Genomic DNA, 22,562 nt, shown 5'->3' with positions numbered 1-22,562 from the left:
AGAACAATCGCATTGGGTTTGATTAATGGTTTATTGATTTTTTAGTAGACTTAAGGTATGGAGATCCAAATTACAGAAAGACTCCAAATCCGGAATACCCTTGGTCCCGAGCATTCTGGATATTGGGTCCTATACCTGTATTGGCAAATGTCTTCTATCTGTGGATAGTTGTGACTCATATCCTGATCAGGAACAGAGACCCTCATCAATATAATGATTGGACAGAACCCTGTCTATATTAATTGACTGATACAATATTGGAAAGAACAATGTGGTTAAGCGTAATGGAAAATTTTCATCACACCCCCACTTCAAACCATGAAGGATATTGAATATCACATTGGGGGAAAGAGTCAATTTGCCTTTGTTTCCCACAACATTGTTTGTTTTATGGTCAGCTCCTGGAAGCCATGGCCCGTAGCTCTGAGTGGATTCTGGCTGCTCAGTCATACATTCAGCGCTTCCATTGCATTTATATAAATAAATGTAGTGCTGGAAATTGAACACCATTAAAAAGAAGAGAACAGATGAGTTCCTGTTGGAGGTCAGAGCTATTAACCTGGAAAATTGTGTTATATTATTTAATACCTAGACTGCATAGATACATTAGGAAATGTTTTCATCACAATAAAAGAAATGACTAATTAAAAGATGGTTTAATAACTATTTCCATTTGCAGGAAATGTTACGTCATTAAAGGGGGGGCTAATTAAAGACATGCTGCACACAGATTCCTTTATAGTATCCCAGGGCTAATTCCATGTATAAAACCCCAGAACACACGGCAGAATAAATATAGTGCTAATTCAATATGCAATGCCCTAGAACACATGGCAGATAATTACAATGCCATTTCTGTATATAATATCCTCCAGAACATCACAGAATAAATACAGTGCAATTTCTGTATATAATATCCTCCAGAACATCACAGAATAAATACAGTGCCATTTCTGTATATAATACCCCCCAGAACATCACAGAATAAACACAGCGCCATTTCTGTATATAATACCCCCCAGAACATCACAGAATAAATACAGTGCCATTTCTGTATATAATACCCCCCAGAACATCACAGAATAAACACAGTGCCATTTCTGTATATAATACCCCCCAGAATATCACAGAATAAATACAGTGCCATTTCTGTATATAATACCCTCCAGAACATCACAGAATAAATACAGTGCCATTTCTGTATATAATATCCTCCAGAACATCACAGAATAAATACAGTGCCATTTCTGTATATAATACCTCCCAGAACATCACAGAATAAATACAGTGCCATTTCTGTATATAATACCCCCCAGAACATCACAGAATAAACACAGCGCCATTTCTGTATATAATACCCCCCAGAACATCACAGAATAAATACAGTGCCATTTCTGTATATAATACCCCCCAGAACATCACAGAATAAATACAGTGCCATTTCTGTATATAATACCCCCCAGAACATCACAGAATAAACACAGCGCCATTTCTGTATATAATACCCCCCAGAACATCACAGAATAAATACAGTGCCATTTCTGTATATAATATCCCCCAGAACATCACAGAATAAATACAGTGCCATTTCTGTATATAATACCCCCCAGAACATCACAGAATAAACACAGCGCCATTTCTGTATATAATACCCCCCAGAACATCACAGAATAAATACAGTGCCATTTCTGTATATAATACCCCCCAGAACATCACAGAATAAACACAGTGCCACTTCTGTATATAATACCCCCCAGAACATCACAGAATAAATACAGTGCCATTTCTGTATATAATACCCCCCAGAACATCACAGAATAAATACAGTGCCATTTCTGTATATAATACCCCCCAGAACATCACAGAATAAATACAGTGCCATTTCTGTATATAATACCCCCCAGAACATCACAGAATAAACACAGTGTCATTTCTGTATATAATACCCCCCAGAACATCACAGAATAAACACAGTGCCATTTCTGTATATAATACCCCCCAGAACATCACAGAATAAATACAGTGCCATTTCTGTATATAATACCTCCCAGAACATCACAGAATAAATACAGAGCCAGTTTCATATACAACAAAAATAATATCTCCCAGAACACAACAGTATAAATACAGTTTCATGTACAATATCTTTGTTCTGGCTGTTGTAGGAAATTCATTGCTGTTGGTTTCAGGAGGCTTAGCCTTTCTAAGTCTTCATTAAAATCCACCTATGGTCGTAGAGACCCACCCTAAACAGCACACAGACCCATTTTCAAGACCCACAGTAAGACCCTGGTGTAAATATATTTCCAAACAACCTATAAATTTGATTATATTTCTAGTTTGCGTGTTTATACTTATATGAATGATTTGTAAGTATTGTTGAGGACCCAACCTGATTAAAAACATTTATATGGCAACCACTGCTTGTCCTGGGGCATAAAGTGTTGTTGGTTACTTAAAAGCCCAAAATACAAACACTGGGCGATTATTTAGCAATACAGGTATAGGACCCATTATCCAGAATGCTCGGGACCAAGGGTATTCCAGATAAGGGGTCTTTCCATAATTTGGATCTCCACACCTTAAGTCTACTAAAAAATTAATAAAACATTAATTAAACCCAATAGGATTGTTTTGCATCCAATAAGGATTATTTATATCTTAGTTGGGATCAAGTACAATGTACCGTTCTATTTCTACATAAAAAAAGAAAATCAGTTTTAAAATTCTGAATTATTTGCTTATAATGGAGTCTATGGGAGACGGGCTTTCCGTAATTCGGAGCTTTCTGGATAACGGGTTTCCGGATAAGGGGTCCGATACCTGTATAATGAAAAACTGGTTAATGGCTCTTTGTTTTTTCTTAAGACAAGAAGGGCCCAAGAAATTCCACAGCAGTAGGGTCTTTCTATTGCTTCAACACTGAAATCACTGATAGACAAAAGAGGTGAAACATTCAACTATCTTTGCAAAAACGGGCGACAAATGTAGCCGCGCCACGTGCATCGTTTTCAGTGAAGGGAAACGGGACAGATTCGCTCATCACTAATCATTAACCAAGGGCTCAGGCTGCACCCTGCACACACAATACTCATGTTATATATCTATTAGTGCAGGGATGTCCAACTGGAGGCCCACGGGCCAGATGTGACCCTCCAAAGGCCTCCAAGCTGCCCAGAAGCTCCATAGACTTCACTATTTGACATCACCATTTTCATTGAATCCAGCCCTCCAGCATACTGTATGAGATATAACTGGGCCAGTACGTGTAACTTGAACAGCACCGTATCCGTAAATGTGGCCTTTATTAAGGGCGAGAAGGTGACACTAGAGCAGAATAGGCGCTCTGCAGCCTGTGTGACAGGAAAATGAGCCAATTTGTTAAACTTTTGCAACAAAACACTGATTAGCATGTTGCTGAGCTTGCAGCTGGGATTACAGGGGGGATCTTTGGAAGAAAATACCGTTAATGAGCATTTTATTCGCTCTGCCCCCTCTCTTCCACACATTGGGAAACTGCAAATTGTGCAAAAATCTTTAATGATGCAATTCATAAAGAAATTATGAAAGAGCATCCATGAGCGTTATTTTTAACTGCTCTACACAAGTAATATAATAAAAAATAATAGGGCTGTAAAAATGTAAATGGAAGCCTGCAAAGGGGAAATAAGCCCATCTTAATGATATAAATTATATTAGAGGGATATTAATATATAGTAGTAGGTAAAACCATTGCTGTTTTGGGTTAGGGAGGGATTCCAACCATCCCACAAGACAGGTTGGCTTTTGGCCTGTGAGGTTTGGCCTACTTCTGGATCAACTTGTTGTGGGCTGAACATGATGGAAATACTAAATAAAATAATGTTTTTCACATTCGCTTGCTTTGTAACAATGTGCTTGGGTTTGAAGCATCTGTGTGTTTTTACGGTGTGTAGGTTACCTGTTTTTGCTAAGGTTTTTGTGTTACAATCTGTGCATTATAAAAATACATTGTGGCCTATGAAGTAACTGCCCTCCAGGGTTTGCCAGTGACTTCTAATACCTGCTTATGGAGGTTATCAGGTGACCTAGTTTAATAAAGAAGGATGAAAAGCATTTGCATTCCTGTTCATAACTCCTGGACTTGCGTTGGACTTGGTTGCTTTTCATCCTTCATTATTACCACTGGCCTATGTTTCCCTACTATGCTAATGGGGGGATATATTTGGAAAGCCATGCTATGTATTTGGTTCCCCGAGCATCACCATGGGTTTTGGTTGCTACCAATAAGTATGCACTTTGGCGAGAAAATCTGGTTATTTTTAGCCTACTTATAAATTACCTAGTTGAGCTCCAGACCTATATTTTAGCCAATGGAACCCAGTTGCAATTGCACTAGTATAGATCAGCCATAGTTTGTGAGTACACAAACTAACAAGGGACAGGATAGGACTTAAGGGACATGACATAGTTACATACCTTATGACAGTGCTGTCCAACTGGCGGCCCGCGGGCCGCATGCGGCCCGCGACCCCCCTCTGTGTGGCCCTCCACCTGTCTGGCTGCTTTGATGGCTTACCCTTGTGTAAACTTTAAATGGTTTCAGTACTGAGATTAACTGCCCCCCCTGCATGGTTCTCACCTCAGATTCAGGCTGTAATCCTCCTGTATTGTTTAAATATGTAATCAACTGTACTGTTCACACCTTTTAATCTCTGCATTGTTCACCCCCTGCAGTGTTCACACCTTAGGCTCAGGCTGTAATCACCCACATTGTTTGTCTGTTCACACCTCAGACATTGTATGTAGTGCCTGGACTATGCTGTCTGTGTGTAGGCAGCATAGGGTAGGCAGAGTATGGCACATAGGCAGCATAGGGCAGGGAGGGTATGGCATAAACAGGCAGCATAGGACAGGGAGGGTATTGAACACACAGGCAGCATAGGGCAGAGAGAGTATGGCACATACAGGCAGCATAGGACAGGGAGGGTATTGAACACACAGGCAGCATAGGGCAGGGAGAGTATGGCACACACAGGCAGCATATGGCAGACACAGGCATCATAGGGCAGGCAGAGTATGGCACACACAGGCAGCATATGGCAGACGCAAGCATCATAGGGCAGGCAGAGTATGGCACACACAAGTAGGTGCCTGTGAGAGGTGAACCTGGCAGGGGTTTGTTCTGGGAGTTTGTTAGCAGTTGGAAATAGCCATTAAATGGTCCCTAAGGTGTGTAATTATATGCTGGGGGTTGCTGTTCTATCCACAGGGGAGGAGGAGGCATATGGATTTTAGGGTATGTCTTAATATGACATAATATAATTCTTTCACATATGAATGATGGTTGATATTCCTGCAGTGAGGACCAAGCATTTGGGTTTTTGCTGCACTACCACCATTGTGATTAAATGGGTGTGGTTTGAAGTGGGTGTGGTTTAAAAGGGGGGAGTGGTCAAAACTGGCTTTCATTAGCGGCCCTCCACCATGTATGCGCGAGAAATTCCGGCCCTCGGCACCACATAAGTTGGACAGCACTGCCTTATGACATACCTTAAATACAGCAGGTTGTAGGTTAAACACAACCTTGGCCAGAACAGACACATGAAACTGTATTACAATGGGGGAAGTGACTTATGAACTCCTCATCTCCTGGTCTAAAAGGTTTACCTTAACTTACTAGGGATCATCTTCACAATGCACAGTTAGTTCTCTGTGCCATTGTCCTATGGAACATATGGAACTACAAGTGACAAAATACTGAGATGCACCTGGACGAAGCATCAACCTACTTCTTATTAGCAAGAAAAGAGCTGTAAGATGTTACTTCTAAGAGGTGATACTTGTGATTTGAAGGACGCATGTCATTGCCCATCAGGTGTTATTGACCAGTCATTGATCATTTGTCCATATGTTCTCCAAAACCCATGCTAGTTAGAATATGCTGTTATATTTGTTGTGATCTCTTATCCCACATTTTTGCTTTGAAACAGATCGACTGGGGCCTCCTCTGGATATTCATTTGGAAGTTCTGAACTGCACGGCTTTCAGCGTACAATGGAGAATGCCAAGACAGCACGCAAGCACCATCTCTGGCTATACAGTACGTTTATTAACCCACACTTAGGGGCTGATTTACTAAGACATGATTTCGAATCTGAATTGGAAAAATTCCGATTGGAAACGGACAGTTTGCGACTTTTTCGTATTTTTTGCGATTTTTTCGGCGTCTTTACGATTTTTGCGTAAAAACGCGAGTTTTCCGGCGTCTTTACGATTTTTGCGTAAAAACGCGAGTTTTTCGGCGTCTTTACGATTTTTGCGTAAAAACGCGAGTTTTTCGTAGCCATTACGAAAGTTGCGCAAAGTCGCGATTTTTTCGTAGCGTTAACACTTGCGCGCAAAGTCGCGCCTTTTTCGTAGCGTTAAAACTTAAAAGGCGCGCCGTTTCGCGCAAGTTTTAACGCTACGAAAAAATCGCGACTTTGCGCAACTTTCGTAATGGCTCCGAAAAACTCGCGTTTTTACGCAAAAATCATAAAGACGCCGAAAAACTCGCGTTTTTACGCAAAAATCGTAAGGACGCCGAAAAAAATCGCAAAATTACCGATCATTACGAAAAAAACGCAATCGGACGCATTCGGCCTGTTCGTGGGTTAGTAAATGTGCCCCTTAGAGTACATGATATGGCAAGCAAACTACTATTCAAACCCAATGGCATACAGACAGAGTGCACATACCCACAAGGCCTTTTCCTCATATCAACATTTGTAATATTTCTCAGTCTAGTCCAGTAGTGACATCAGAACTGGTAATTAGATATCTATTTAAATGAATTCACCATTGCAGATGTCAGGCCGTGACTCATGTTTTGGGCCGAAGCCCTTGGTCGCAGTGTAATACTGAGGGTATGACTAAGGGCTTAGACCCTTCATGCAGCAGATGCGCCAAGATCAAGAAAGAAACCAAATCAACATGTTTGAGAAACTATATCAGAAACACCCATAGCCCTAATCTTCAAAAGATTATGCTCAAAAAGCTGTTCCATTTCTCTAAAATACCTACCATGCTAAATAGAAAGCCAGTGCCTATACATATGGCAGTGATCACACTAGGCTGAGGGATCAGAGGATCACCAGACTTTGTCTTCCACCTAGGGTTGCCACCTGACCAATATTTTAATAAAATACCAGCACTATTACAAATTTACCAGCAATATACTGTACTTACCGGTAAATTTGTAATCCCTAATTTTTTCTGCCTCCGGCCCTCCCCTATTCCACACCCACTCTGCCTCCTCTCACTCCCCCTCAATCCTGTCCATTAACTCTTCCACCCAGCAGTTCCCTCCACTTTTCTGACAGCTTAGCAGCTCCGCCCCACCTTTTGCTTTATAGTCCCACCTATTTTTGCATCATGGGCTGGTAAGGGACCATAGAAAAGGTAGTAACCCTACTTCCACCTGGAGCCACAAGTAAAGGTCCCCATACACAGGCCAATTCTAGCTGCCGATATCAGTCCCTTAGACCAATTTGGCAGCTAATCGGCCCGTGTATGGGCACTACCGACGGGACTGCCCGACCAATATCTGGCCTGAAATCGGCCAGACCTCGATCGAGCAGGTTAGAAAATCTAGTTGGATTGGGGACCGCATCGGCTCGTTGATGCGGGCCCCGGACCGACTTTGCCTATACCCGCCATAATAATGTAAAAACCTGGGGCCAAATGATCGAATTAGACTGGATTCTCCCGATATCGCCCACCCAATATCGCCAAGCGAGCGGATCTGAAGGTGTATGGGCACCTTAAGCCGGTTACTGCTCTCCTTCCAGATCTGAATCTGGGACCAAAAGAGAGTCGGCAGCTGTGTTAACAGTGCCTGGTTCATGGCAGATGTGCCATTCTATACAAAATAAAAGTAAAAGCAGGCAATAAGAATATGTTTGCGTATTTATGGCAAAAACCACACATGCATTAGACATCCTGGTACCCAACACAAACAGTTTGAGCAATGTTCTTACATAACACTTACTTTGCCCACACATCGGGCCAAAGGTTAGCACAAGCTATTCATTTTTTTAAACATGGCTGGCCAATAACGTTAACATCAATTTGTCCTTAAACCATGAGAGAAGCTAAGCAGCTTGGTTATTTTTCTAATAATCATTAGTGGGTGTATGGCCTACAAGCCAGCTATTTCTCCATTCTCCGTCTCTTGTTCCAGGTAGTGATGGTATTGGGTCACTGAATCTAGCCATCCACATGTGTAGCCGCACTGTACAGATCAGCCTGTGGGCCAGTAGTCAGGAGAAATGGCCAGCAGAAATGAAATCTTCCTGTTTACAGAAAGCTATTTTCCTCTGTTATTAACCAGTTCAGGTTTAGAGAGTCTCTTTGTAGTGAGTCCCAGTCAGCTTGGTGGCAGAACATCAGATGTGCATTGGAACAATGGCTGCATCCATAAACATGGCCTTATATATTATTTATCTGATACACTCCTGAAAGCTTTTGAGGGGTTTTTCCCATTATCTATAATTCTCAGTCTTTGTGGGGCCGATGTTACTGTGACTTGTGGTCAGCTACTTACATACGTACCTTCCAGTGTCGCTCCATATCTATTGGCACAATACAAGTGACCCGCTCTCCTTGGTATCTGCCCATCAATCAGTGCTATCACCTCAGTAGCCTTTCATGTTGGGCACTTTATAGTAGAGCCCACTATCCGGATGTGCCAACCATCACGTTTATTTCTCATGGGAAACAAAAAAATATTTGAAAAGTATCAACATAAACAAAAGACTCAGAGCTGCATCTAATGAGAAGCAAAACAACAGAAGACAAGGTTAATAAATTATTGAGGAAAGTAGCTGGGAAAATAATTGCACATAACCCGTGGGTATTGGAATCCGGTGAACAATTACAGTTATCGATGAAACATGAAATGATAAATCTTCATTTTTTTTTCGTAAACCCAATGCAAAAAGAATGAAAATGCCAGTGACAAGGTACAGTACAAGCCAGTATCCTTCATGAGCCATTACATACACCCCCATGGGTCTGCAATGAGTCTGAAAGATGCCTGAAGTATTGAGACAGAAAATGAGTTTATCCTCCTGAGAATATACTGATAAAGAGCCGTGGGTCCGTCTCTTGTCAGCCTGTGTTTGATTTTACTTGTCATATATTTAGCATGATAGGGGTAGCTGGATTAATCAATAACAAGCTGCAGCTGCAGGGGTGAATTCAAAAAATACTTGCTATGGTATTACATACTGATCTGTAATTGGCAGAATGGATTTCCTAATAGTGAAAGTGTTGCTTCCTCTGAAATGGGAACAATGCCTTTAATTGATACTGAGACTTCTAAATTAATGGCAGCTTTGGGTTCTTGACACAGTGATACCCCCAGGATGGACAATTATTTTATTGTTTTGGAGCTCACCATAGTCGTAGTATGTGTCAATGGAGAGTGTGGTTTTTGCTCTAACAAGTTATTGGGCCCCAGAGCAAAATGATTTTAGTCCCCCTATAGTTACTGCCCACCCCCTCCAGGGCCTCTATAAAGTACCAGCAGGGTAAAATTTCATTGGCCACTGCCCCAAGAAATCTGTGATAGAGTAGCCATCAAGCACATGAAGTTCAATATAGTAAGGCAGGCAGAGAAGAAATGGTCTGAAATAGACACAATCCCCAGGTGTGCCACCCTGGACCAACAGCCCTGAGAGCAGAAAGATGACAAAATGTTGATGCTATAAGAAAAAAACAAATCAATTAAAGCTATACCATTGAGTTCTTCCAGTTGATTAAAATGAGGGGTCTGCCATCTCTGCAGGATTCTTCTGGCAAAAGTTATCCCAGGTGAAAGTGTGCTAGTGGGGCCCCTTTTTGCCCATTTGTTAAAATGGTGTTCAATTATATTACTTGTGTCACACTGAAAAAATGTGCATTATAAATAATATCTCCCCTATTGTAAAATATGAGGGTATTAGGAGTCACCATCAGAGCCAGGCCATGTAGTATTGGCGCTCAAGGAAATACTACTTGGCCCAACAGCCTGCCAGCCCCCTTGCTCTCGCTGCCATAGCCACGTGCCTACCCCTAGTGATTGCCCTGGTCATCCTGGCATTCAACAACCTGTACAAAAGAACTCAACCTACAGTTGCCTTCCAATATGCATATATTTATGTTACAGTGAGACAATTAGTTATACAACTTTGCCAGTTTGGAGGGGTCTTATGTGATTGCACCCATGGGAAACTTGCAAACACAGCACAGCTGATAATACAAAAACGCAGCTTCACCAATGTGGGAACAATATGGGACCTTCATGGCTGAGAACCTTCAAGCTGTGGCAGTTCGCTTGCTTGTAGGAATCTATTGTCTTTTTTATAGATGATTTATGACTGTGAGAGTTTCCCTGCATGCAGCACTTTAGCTTCCTGCCATTTGTCACCATGACTCTTTTTGAAACTGTCACCCTTCATTTTTACAGGGGAGATGATGTAGTTGATGACTTGACCTTGGTGCAGTGGCTGCATCATATTCCCTCAGTGCTTTCTGATTGGTTCCCAGACCTGCAATTCCCTCTTTCAAAAAAAATAAAACCCTTCCCTGTCTTCCTTCATATGAAAGAAGCCTGGTTTAAAAATACCCTGTAGGCCATCTTCCCTGTACCTCCATCTCGTATCCTGCAGGGGCTTTTGGCTCACTCTGTAGGACCTTGATGTCCAGTTGCAGGCTTAAATCACCTTGTGCCTTCCAGCCTAATGGGATTTAATATCCACCAGCAGCCTATCAGTAGTCCTAAGCCTCTTTGGAACAGAGCAGACTAATTGTTATTATGTTCCATCCCGAATGAATCACCCGGTGAATCAGGGGTGCGTGTGGCACAAGTATAGCCCAAGTATAACCATTGGAAGAGCCATTTAACTTCCTTTCATTTCTTTCCAAGGGAAAATGAAAATGACCAACTAACAAGTATTTGGGACAGAGGAAGTCACTTAGCACATGATAATATCCCAAATTGGCTGCTCAGACATATGTTTCTTATTAATGCCTCGCTGTGCTTGGCTGTTTGTGGTGTATGTGCAAGGCTATTTGGGAAGCTGTTATGTAAGCAGGAATATATGGCTCAGCTAAATCATTAACAAAAACATGTATAAAAAAAGGGCCACAGAAGGGCTTTGGGCTGCTGAGCTGAGATTCAGGGCTTCTTCAGGGGTTGGAAAAAAAAGGCTGCCTGGCCAGAGCCATATGCATGGCGGAATTTGTCAGCACTGCAAAAGCTAGGGTGCCTGTCCCTCAGTGACCACTCACCGTAAATTCAAATAAAATTCAATAATCTCGCAGGTTGACTTGAGATTCAGGGTTTCTTTAGGGCATTGGGAAAAGTGCTCAAGCTAGGCCCAAACTCATGGGGGTATTGGTCAGCACTCCAAAAGCTAGGGTGCCTGTCCCTCAGTGACCACTCACCACAGGCTCAAATGAAATTGAATAATCCCGGGCAGCACTCCAAAGCCTTTCATTCTCGTGATGAGCACAGGCCCTCGCGTGCTTGTCTATTTGTGCCAATAACTTTTGAGACATCGTTGTGTGCAATTTATTGCTGAAAAGTGTAAACATTTTCTTTTTTTAGGTTTTCTATACAGAAGTAATTAATGGCAAACATGTGAAGCAGCTCACACAAGATGTTCCCGTTAAGCTGGATATGCTAACACTGGTGAGTTCAAAAACACTCAAAGATTTGTCTAAAGCCTCTGGAAACCCTTTTTGGTTTATTACAAGCTTTTTATTACAGTACAGGAAATTGTACTATAAACAACTATTTCTAGCAATGTCCTTTTTCTGCTCCAAGCTTCAGCTACAAATAAAAACATGTCTGTAAGATGAAAATGGAAGCTAAAAAAAGTTCATTTTGGAGCTATGTCTAATTTCTTTTCAGCACTAAAGCCCGAAGGTCAGAAAGCTATAAAGCTATAAAGCTATAAGGAAGGTGGTGTTTTTTTTAGTTCAAGCCCCACATGAAGGTCCAGCCTTTGACCAGGGTCCACTTTGTATGTCTAACTTTTGACAAGGGCCCCCATTGCAGATCCAACCTTTGGTCAGGGACCCCCTTACCTCATGAAATGGGTAAAAATCTAGAAAATCAGCCATTGCCCCAAAAATACATTTTCACCCCAAATCTAAACCTAAACAACCCTCCAGCTTGGCCTTTAGATGTATGTAGGAGATCAAATAGCCATACTCCCAATTTTCACCCTAAATTTTCTTCAGGCTGACACCATAGTCTGGGAACCACTTCTATATATACCGGAAGTTTTGAACACCTTGGTCCTCCCAGGATGGAACTTGCCTTGTCCTTTCAATTCTGGTGAATAGAAAAGGCTGCTCGAGGCACCTTGTATTTATCTTGAAAAGTTAATACTTGGGAAATAGGCTAAATAGGCCATTAAACTTGTTTGGGGAGGTCATCAAGGAAGCAACTTGTTACCCAGTTTGGCAACCAGCACACAAATTGTGATGAAACATACATGTGGCTCACTGCCTGCGATGGTAGGGACTGACATAAAGAGAGCCTGGTCAACTACTTAGACAGAACTGAGCACACACATATATCCGAGGGAAACATTGTGTTCTATTAGTACTGGTGTCTTAAAAATGACAAGATGGTGTTAAATACATAAATAAATGGAAGTTTAGACTAATAAATTATAATATAATTACTTTAAAAAAAAAATTGGTTGTAATAAAGAATATAAAGTTAGATAATTCTTTATTTATAATTCTTTCTATGTACAAATCTTTCTCTATATCAATATAGATATATTCAGAAATAAATTATTTATAAGTAAGCTTTTGCTCCATTTTATCTTATATTCTAGGATCATATTATTCCCCCCTGTTTGTCAAGTCTGGGTAATTTGCCCAAAGCACTTTGCTCTGCGGGAAGCTTCTATATGGTAGACTTTAACACACAGTCCTGTAAGACAATATATCATTCTATCATGGAATTCATTTTGTCTCATTTCCTTCTCTATTGCAGGGGCAACTGGACGCACTGGTGACTTTTGTAAGTATCTCTATTACATGGCTGGATACTGGGCTGATGCTCTTTCTATTCTAGCAGCCGCTATTTTCCCGAGTTGGCCGACTGTGGCAAATACAAGTGTGCGGCACACAGACTGGGGAAGCTTTTTAAGTACAAGGAGCCGTTGTCATTTTCATTTGCTCACCCACCAGTGCTATGATTTGCCCATTGTAATTGCTCTTACATGAACTGGAAATATTCAATTCTAAAGGTCATAGTAACCACAAATATCTGCCAACATTAATGCGAACTGTACTAATAAGTTTACTGCAGTTAAGGCCATTGTATTTATATTTTTGTGCACAAGTGCTAATCAAAAGAATGCAGCCCCTGACTGGCAATCTGTGGGTCTGGCAAATGCCAGAGGGGCTGCTGTAAGATGCCACAGTCACTATTTATTGGGCTGGGGGGGCTGTTTGGGCCTCTGTGTACTTGAAATGCCAGGGCTTATTTTGAATCCCAGTCCAGACTTGCAAGAATGGATGTAGAGAAATAAGCAAGCACAGAAATACTTTTACAAGGGCATGCTCAACTTGGGCAAAAGCCACTGCACCCGTTTAGCACTGGTCGACCTCTGGCACCAATGGCAATGTGCTAATGTACTCTAGGGAACCCTATAATTAGCCTGGACCTGGTGGTATTTCCAGGGTTCCCCTAGCATGGTGCGTTAATGAAATTATGAAACCCCCACTGTGAGTATAGCTTTCCCTTTAGTGTGCAGACATTATACCTGTGCTTATCTATAGGATCTCTGGTCAGTAAATAGGTCAGATTATATCAATGTATCCAGTAGGGGAGATGCTGTACATTGTGTGCCCCAAATCCTTCCTTTCATGATTATAGGTTAAGAGGTTTCTCTTTGTCTCCAATCAGGAAGTAATCCTAGTGGATTTAAAACCGGGCACCCTACATCGGGTTAGCGTAGGCGCCTACAGCTGGGCAGGAAAAGGAAGGCCGAGTATGCCCAGGGATATCTCCACGTTACCTCAAGGTAAATATCTTGTGTAAACTTCCTGCCAAACAGATGTCTCTCTGCAGCTTATACTAACAGTCAGGCACTTTAATGATCTGTTATCTTTATTTAAGTGTTGCTTGATTTATAGATTGTTATAAGTTATTGTGCACGCAAGGTACTCTGCTGGGTTATAGAGCTGCATTCACATAGGGTATTCCGTTAACTTCCCCAGCCAGACGCACATATGGACAAAAAATAATGTTTTCTCCAATGTTATTTGAAGTCATTTGGAGGAATATTGCCTTTTTGTTCAGATTTATACCACCATATGTAATAAAAGACACTAAGTTTGCCCAGTAGCAGTAACCCATAGCAACCAATTTGATGTTTGCTTTTTAACAGGTGACCAGTAAATTCTACCTGCTGATTGGTTGCTATGGGTTTCCAGTCCTGGGTGCCTTTTATTACATAACCCCCATAGTGCTGCTCATTGCTAAACAAACTTTGCCCTGTTATGCTGGATGGCATGGGGTAATATTTGTTAAGCCACTGTATTGCTGAATTGTCTGGGGTAATATACAGGTCCTTTTCAAAAAATTAGCATATTGTGATAAAGTTCATTATTTTCTGTAATGTACTGATAAACATTAGACTTTCATATATTTTAGATTCATTACACACAACTGAAGTAGTTCAAGCCTTTTCTTGTTTTAATATTGATGATTGTGGCATACAGCTCATGAAAACCCAAAATTCCTATCTCAAAAAATTAGCATATCATGAAAAGGTTCTCTAAACGAGCTATTAACCTAATCATCTGAATCAACTAATTAACTCTAAACACCTGCAAAAGATTCCTGAGGCTTTTAAAAACTCCCAGCCTGGTTCATTACTCAAAACCGCAATCATGGGTAAGACTGCCGACCTGACTGCTGTCCAGAAAGCCATCATTGACACCCTCAAGCAAGAGGGTAAGACACAAAAAGAAATTTCTGAACAAATAGGCTGTTCCCAGAGTGCTGTATCAAGGCACCTCAGTGGGAAGTCTGTGGGAAGGAAAAAGTGTGGCAGAAAACGCTGCACAACGAGAAGAGGTGACTGGGCCCTGAGGAAGATTGTGGAGAAGGACCGATTCCTGACCTTGGGGGACCTGCGGAAGCAGTGGACTGAGTCTGGAGTAGAAACATCCAGAGCCACCGTGTACAGGCGCGTGCAGGAAATGGGCTACAGGTGCTGCATTCCCCAGGTCAAGCCACTTTTGAACCAGAAACAGCGGCAGAAGCGCCTGACCTGGGCTACAGAGAAGCAGCACTGGACTGTTGCTCAGTGGTCCAAAGTATGTCATTCGGAAATCAAGGTGCCAGAGTCTGGAGGAAGACTGGGGAGAGGGAAATGCCAAAATGCCTGAAGTCCAGTGTCAAGTACCCACAGTCAGTGATGGTCTGGGGTGCCATGTCAGCTGCTGGTGTTGGTCCACTGTGTTTTATCAAGGGCAGGGTCAATGCAGCTAGCTATCAGGAGATTTTGGAGCACTTCATGCTTCCATCTGCTGAAAAGCTTTATGGAGATGAAGATTTCATTTTTCAGCATGACCTGGCACCTGCTCACAGTGCCAAAACCACTGGTAAATGGTTTACTGCCCATGGTATTACTGTGCTCAATTGGCCTGCCAACTCTCCTGACCTGAACCCCATAGAGAATCTGTGGGATATTGTGAAGAGAAAGTTGAGAGACACAAGACCCAACACTCTGGATGAGCTTAAGGCCGCTATTGAAGCATCCTGGGCCTCCATAACACCTGAGCAGTGCCACAGGCTGATTGCCTCCATGCCACGCCACATTGAAGCAGTCATTTCTGCAAAAGGATTCCCGACCAAGTATTGAGTGCATAACTGAACATAATTATTTGAAGGTTGACTTTTTCTGTATTAAAAACACTTTTCTTTTATTGGGCGGATGAAATATGCTAATTTTTTGAGATAGGAATTTTGGGTTTTCATGAGCTGTATGCCACAATCATCAATATTAAAACAAGAAAAGGCTTGAACTACTTCAGTTGTGTGTAATGAATCTAAAATATATGAAAGTCTAATGTTTATCAGTACATTACAGAAAATAATGAACTTTATCACAATATGCTAATTTTTTGAAAAGGACCTGTACATAAAGCCAGTTGCAATGTATTGCTGAATTGTCTGTGGCAATATCCAGGGTTGGACTGGGGGGTGCTAATTGCACTGTATTGTTGGACCAAAAAACAAATGGCCCCCGCCATCCCAGACCCACTCCCCTGGGATCCTCTCCCACCCCTTTTCCCCCAATCACAGCTACAAAGTTGACGACAAAGGAGGTCCGACACCCCAGATAAGGCTGCTTGGGGCAATATACATAAAGACAGTTGCACCATGCTTGCTTGTTTGGACAGTTTTTGGTGACTTTTTAGGTGACCTGCTGGGCTAGTATGCAGAACATTCACGGCACTGTATTACCAGCCTGCCTATTGGGTATTATATACAAACCTCAGTGGTTAGCACAGTTGCCTTGCAGCATTGGGGTCCTGAAATCAGCTTGGATCTGGGTATTTGTGTGTTTCCATGTGTCTGCTCCAGGAACCCTAGTTTCATGCACTGTGCATAGTCACATAATAAGGGGTGTCAGACTGGGGTAGGGTTACCAGATCACTAGAAAATTGAGGGACACCATTAGAAGATCCAGCTAGAAGTTATGCTCCGAGTTCAATTTAATTTAAATGCAATCAGTGCAGCCCTGCATCATGCATTTATTAGGAGTGTCCCTGATTTTTCCAGTGATCTGGTAACCCTAGACTGGCATTTCAGGGGCCTACCAGGGCTGCCACCTGGAGGGCCCCCAAGCCTGGCCAGTAAGGCCCCACACTGTTGCGATTCCCATAGCCCCAACATGTACCTCTGTGTAGCACCCTGCAAATGCCTTGCTGCTGCCTTGGCCTACCACATCCTTCTCTGTAAGGGTAAATACTGGGTCTAGGTTGGCGGGGCCCACAATGGCTGGAACCCACTGGGTTTTCTCCCAGTAGCCCTTCAGGCCAGCCCAATGCTGCTCCCCCCACTGAAATAAAATGTATTTTACCACTAATCCACTTAACCACTTACAGCAACAACTAGTAGCAGGAAAACAGTTGTAAATTTTCTGCAAAGTTTTTGCACAAAATAATTTGTTACCAGTCTATGCACTGTGAATAGGCACAATGTACCCAATGTAATCCCAGCAAACGCCACCCAGCTCCCAGTTTCCATCACTGGCTCCCCAGTTAGCAGCGCTCCAGTTATCTACAAATCACACTTAGCGAAGCGCTGTGCTGCCATTGATTTTTTTCTTTATGGGTTGTTGTAGCAGTATCTCACAAATAAGCTTCTCCCAATGGAGATGAATATCATAAATCAATGGTGTAATCATTTACAGCTTATACCTGGCCCCCCCGACGCATTAACTGGGATTTACTGCGGCTCTCGGAATGATTGGCTTTTCTCTTCTAATTTCTACGTGGCTTTAATTTACTGCGTCTGGTGGATTTCCGAAAGGCTTTGCTCTTGTGTCTCAGATGTGAATCAAGCTATTGATTGGTCCAATTCTGATTTTCTTTTTTTTTCTTTTTTTCCTTAGAGAGCTGCATGGCCCCCGGTTCCCCGTCGCAGCCGCAGGTTGTGGTTGTTTCTGATACAGAGGTCGCTGTTTCATGGCAGCAAAACACCAGTGAAGGAAGCCCCCCAGTCCAGTATTACTCGATGGAATATATCAGGTTTGTTTAGGATTGGCACTCATAAAGGAAACTGGTTCTGGCTGGGAATTATCCATAGATAAACTAAGGCTAAAACAAAAGCAACATAAAGGGCAACTAAAGACCTATAGCCATATGCCACCTAAGCTGGAGCTCCACAAACCAGTACAGTGTGTCTGTTGGTGCAGGCCGCTGGGGGAACCCTAGAGCTACCAGCACCTATGAGGTGGCAGTAAGCTCAATAGGATTTGTCAAACAAGTACCTATGGTGTTGATTTGCTCAACGACTGCATCCATATTGCAAGAACACAACTGCGGTCGCATTTTGTAAATGAACCCTAATATCCTTCACCTTATAAACCCATGCAATGCAATGTTTTCTTGCCCATAATGCAAAGGTTTTTTGACAGGGTATTAAAGGCCTCCCCTTTTTGTGCAAATTAACCAATGCAGTGTCAGACTAGCCAACAGGGATACCTGTAAAACTCCAGGTGGTTCCAGGTGTCAGAGGCCTCCTACTTCTAACCATTTGGTATTTTTCATGGATTATACCAGTGATCCCTAACCAGTGGCTCAGGGGCAACATGTTGCTCCCCAACCCCTTGGATGTTGCTCTCAGTGCCCCCAAACCAGGTAGTTATTTTGGAATTCCTGACTTGGGGGCAAGTTTTGGTTGAATAAAAACAAGATTTCCTACCAAATAAAGCCCCCTGTAAGCTGATAGTGTGCATAGAGGCCCCTAATAGCCAATCACAGCTCTTATTTGGCTCCTCCATGAACTTTTATGGTGCTTGTGTTGCTCTCCAAGTCTTTTTACATTTGACTGCGGCTCACGAGTAAGAAAGGTTGGGGATCCCTGGATTATATGTTGTATTATGTAAAGAAAAGAGACTCTGAGAATAAAGAGGTTAAGTGAGAAGGAGTAGAGAGTGGGTCTGTGGTCTTATGCTTTCTGGTGGGCCCCTGGCAATCTAACTGTCAGCGGGGGCCTCCGGCACCCACGGGAGAGGTGAAGTCAGGATCAAGGAGGAAGGCTGCTTCCAGCGAGTCCGAGCGAAGTACAGATGCAGGATAATCCAATAGAGAGGTCAGGTTCAGGCAAAGGTCACTAAAGGCAGGCAGCAAGGTTCAAGGTCAGGAACAGGCAAATAAACCGCAACAGGAAGCAGATAAGAATATTAGAGACCCAGGAACACAATAGGTATGTTGAGCTATACTCGGGCATTGAACCTGGGTCTCTGGCGTCCATTTAAGTTTGAATTTGGCGCCATAGCGCGTGACGTCATCGCGCCGGCGTCCCTGCGCCCACGTGGAGCCCTGGGCGCCGCCATCTTGGATTCGCCGCGCCGGGAGGAAGGACGCCGCCGCACAGGAGCAGGTAGGGAGCGTCGCCGATTCATGACAGTACCCCCCCCCCACGGGGGGCCACTGGACCACTAGGCCGAGGCTTCTGAGGAAATTGATCATGGAATGCCTTCACAAGACGAGGAGCATGTACATCAGAGTCTTTCTCCCAGGAGCATTCCTCAGGGCCGAATCCCTTCCATTGGACGAGGTATTGGAGTGACCCCCTGGAGAGCCTAGAATCTAGAATCTTCTCAACTTCGTACTCTTGCTGACCATCCACGAGGACGGCAGAAGGAGGGGACTGAGCAGAGGAGAAGTGATTGAGCACCACTGGTTTCAACAGGGAGACGTGGAACACGTTAGGAATCCGCATCTCTGGGGGAAGTTGTAGCCGGACTGCTACGGGATTGATCACCTCAGAGATGGAGAAGGGACCCAGGAACTTGGGACCCAGTTTCGGAGATGGTACCTTCAAGCGGATATTCCTGGAAGAAAGCCAGACTTTTTCACCAACCTTGTATGGAGGGGAAGGCTTTCTCCGACGATCAGCGAAGGTCTTGTGTACCAAGGAACTCTTTTCCAAATTAGACTTGGTGGCAGCCCAGATAACAGACATGTGAGCCGCCAGGTCATCTGCAGCGGGAACTTCGGAGAGAAGCAAATCTTGAGGGAAGGCCAAAGGATGTTGACCATACACCGACAAGAAAGGAGATCTTCCAGTGGAGGAGTGACTGGCATTGTTGTGAGCGAACTCTGCCCACGGGAGTAAATCCGACCAGTCGTCTTGGCAAAGGGAAACATGGTTTCGCAGAAACTGTTCAAGAGCTTGGTTTACACGCTCTGCTGCCCCATTGGTCTGAGGATGATAGGCCGAGGAGAACTGAAGAGATACTCCCAGAGACTTGCACAAGGAGCGCCAAAATCTGGAAACAAACTGGGACCCTCTATCGGAGACAATTTCCACAGGGAAACCATGTAAACGAAAGATATGCTGTATGAAGAGATGAGCCAGTTCCACAGCCGAGGGGAGTTTCCTCAAGGGTATGAAGTGTGCCATCTTGCTGAAGCGGTCTATCACTACCCAAATGACAGTGTTACCACAGGAGGGCGGCAGCTCCACAATGAAGTCCATACCCAAATGCGTCCATGGGCGAGAGGGTATTGGCAATGGATGCAGAAGACCGCAGGGTCGAGAGTGGCTGGCTTTAGTGGTGGCACATACTGTACAAGCTGCGACAAAGTCTCGGACATCCTTGCGGATGGTCGGCCACCAAACTAGGCGTCGAAGAAGCTCAAGAGTTTTTTCAGAACCCGGATGGCCAGCTTGTTTGGAGCTATGAGTCTGCTGGAGAATAGGAAGGCGTAACTCGGGAGGTACAAATGCCATTCCTATAGGAGTATCGGAAGGAGCGGCAGACTGGCTTAGCAAAATTTGTTCAGCAAATTGGGGCAATACAGACGCAATGATCCTGAAAGGAGGAATGATAGGCTCTTGCTCTATAGGTAGACGATCTTCGGGGGAGAAACTTCGAGACAGAGCGTCTGCCTTCCGATTTTTAGTCCCAGGACGATACGTCAGGACAAAATTGAAACGGGAGAAGAACAGCGACCACCTCGCCTGACGGGGATTCTGTCTTTTGAGAGACTGAAGAAATTCTAGGTTCTTATGATCAGTATAGATCGTGACTGGATGAGATGCTCCCTCTAAGAGGTGTCGCCATTCCTCGAGGGCGAGTTTGACAGCCAGGAGTTCACGATTCCCAATGTCGTAATTCTGCTCGGCGGAGGAAAACTTCTTGGAGAAGTATGCACATGGATGGAGCTTACCATCAGCAGAATGTCTCTGGGAAAGGATAGCACCTGCTCCTACATCAGAGGCGTCGACTTCAATAAAGAAGGGTAAATGAGGCTCAGGGTGTCGAAGAACAGAGGCCGAAATGAAGGCATCCTTCAGGGACTGGAAGGCTTCAAGGGCCACAGGAGGCCAACAATTGGGTCTCCCTCCTTTGCGGATGAGGGAAAGGATAGGAGCAATGCGGGAAGAAAAGTCTTTAATGAATTGGCGATAATAGTTCGCAAATCCTATAAACCTCTGGATTGCTTTGGTACTCTGGGGAAGTGGCCACTTCTGGATAGCAGATACTTTGGCAGGATCCATTTCGAAGCCCCTAGACGAGATAATGTAGCCCAGGAAGGAGATCTTTGGTACTTCGAAAGTGCATTTCTCCAACTTGGCGAAAAGGAAATTTTCTCTAAGGCGAGAAAGGGCTTCTTTGACTTGGGAGCGATGGGTCTCCAAATCTTGAGAGAAGATGAGGATGTCATCCAGGTACACGACAACAGACTTCCCCAGGAGGTCCCGAAAAATATCGTTAACGAACTCTTGGAAGACGGCTGGAGCGTTGCAGAGGCCGAAGGGCATCACGAGGTACTCGTAATGCCCATCACGGGTATTGAAAGCCGTCTTCCACTCATCGCCCTCTCGGATCCTGATGAGATTATAGGCCCCGCGGAGATCCAACTTAGAGAAAATCTTGGCCCCTTTAAGTTGGTCAAAAAGTTCAGAAATAAGGGGTAATGGATATCTGTTCTTAACAGTTATTTTATTGAGACCCCGGTAGTCAATACAGGGGCGGAGTCCACCGTCCTTCTTTTCAACAAAAAAGAAGCCAGCTCCTGCTGGGGAGGTAGAAGGACGGATAAATCCACGCTGGAGATTCTCAGAGATATACTCCTTCATGGCAGCCGTCTCTGCAGGGGATAAAGGATAGGTCCGCCCACGGGGTGGCATGGTTCCAGGAAGGAGATCAATAGGGCAGTCATACCGCCGATGCGGGGGAAGAAACTCTGCTGACTTTTTACAAAAAACATCAGAGAAGTCCCTGTAGACGGAGGGGAGAGCTGAAAAACTCGTGGAGGAGACTGTAACCCGCTGGAGTGGCTGAGGAATTAAACAATGTCTTTGGCAGTACTGACTCCAACGGGAGATTTGACCCGATGACCAGTCAATGGAGGGGTTATGGAGTCGTAGCCATGGCAATCCCAGCACAACAGGAGACGAAGGACATGGGATGATCAGGAATGACATCTTTTCCAGATGTAGTGCTCCAATCTGGACAGATAGTTCACCGGTGGTTAAAGTGATGGTGTCCGTGGAGAGAGGTCTGTCATCGATGGCGAAGACCCGAATAGAAGGAGTCACTGGAAAGAGGGAAATGCCAACCTTTTTTGCGAATGCCAAGTCCATAAAGTTTCCTGCCGCTCCGGAATCAAGGAAGGCTGAGACTGGAATTGCCTGGGAGGGCAACCGGATCTGCACAGGAACATGAAATTGGTGAGATTGTTCCACTGACTTAGGAACAATATTACCAGCAAAAGAAACAACAGTCTTACTTGAAGCAGGAGTATTCCCCAGCTTGACAGGGCAGGAAACCGCT

The 22,562-nt window shown here is 43.7% G+C and overlaps 1 protein-coding gene across 2 annotated transcripts in view; it reads left to right on the top strand.

Annotated features, from left to right (window-relative positions):
• The window catches only part of egflam (EGF-like, fibronectin type III and laminin G domains), a 72,545-nt gene that overhangs the window by 8,457 nt on the left and 41,526 nt on the right, over nt 1-22,562 (top strand). For both annotated transcript variants that reach the window (XM_002938190.5, XM_031894525.1), the window contains exons 2-6: nt 5,973-6,082; nt 11,615-11,698; nt 13,022-13,048; nt 13,940-14,057; nt 17,664-17,799. In XM_002938190.5, the coding sequence (XP_002938236.3) occupies nt 5,973-6,082; nt 11,615-11,698; nt 13,022-13,048; nt 13,940-14,057; nt 17,664-17,799 (475 nt within the window). The remainder of the gene's footprint in view (nt 1-5,972; nt 6,083-11,614; nt 11,699-13,021; nt 13,049-13,939; nt 14,058-17,663; nt 17,800-22,562) is intronic.

This window comes from Xenopus tropicalis, chromosome 1, assembly GCF_000004195.4.
Source record: "Xenopus tropicalis strain Nigerian chromosome 1, UCB_Xtro_10.0, whole genome shotgun sequence".
NCBI lineage: Eukaryota > Metazoa > Chordata > Amphibia > Anura > Pipidae > Xenopus > Xenopus tropicalis.
This window is presented reverse-complemented; position numbering and strand designations above follow the sequence as displayed.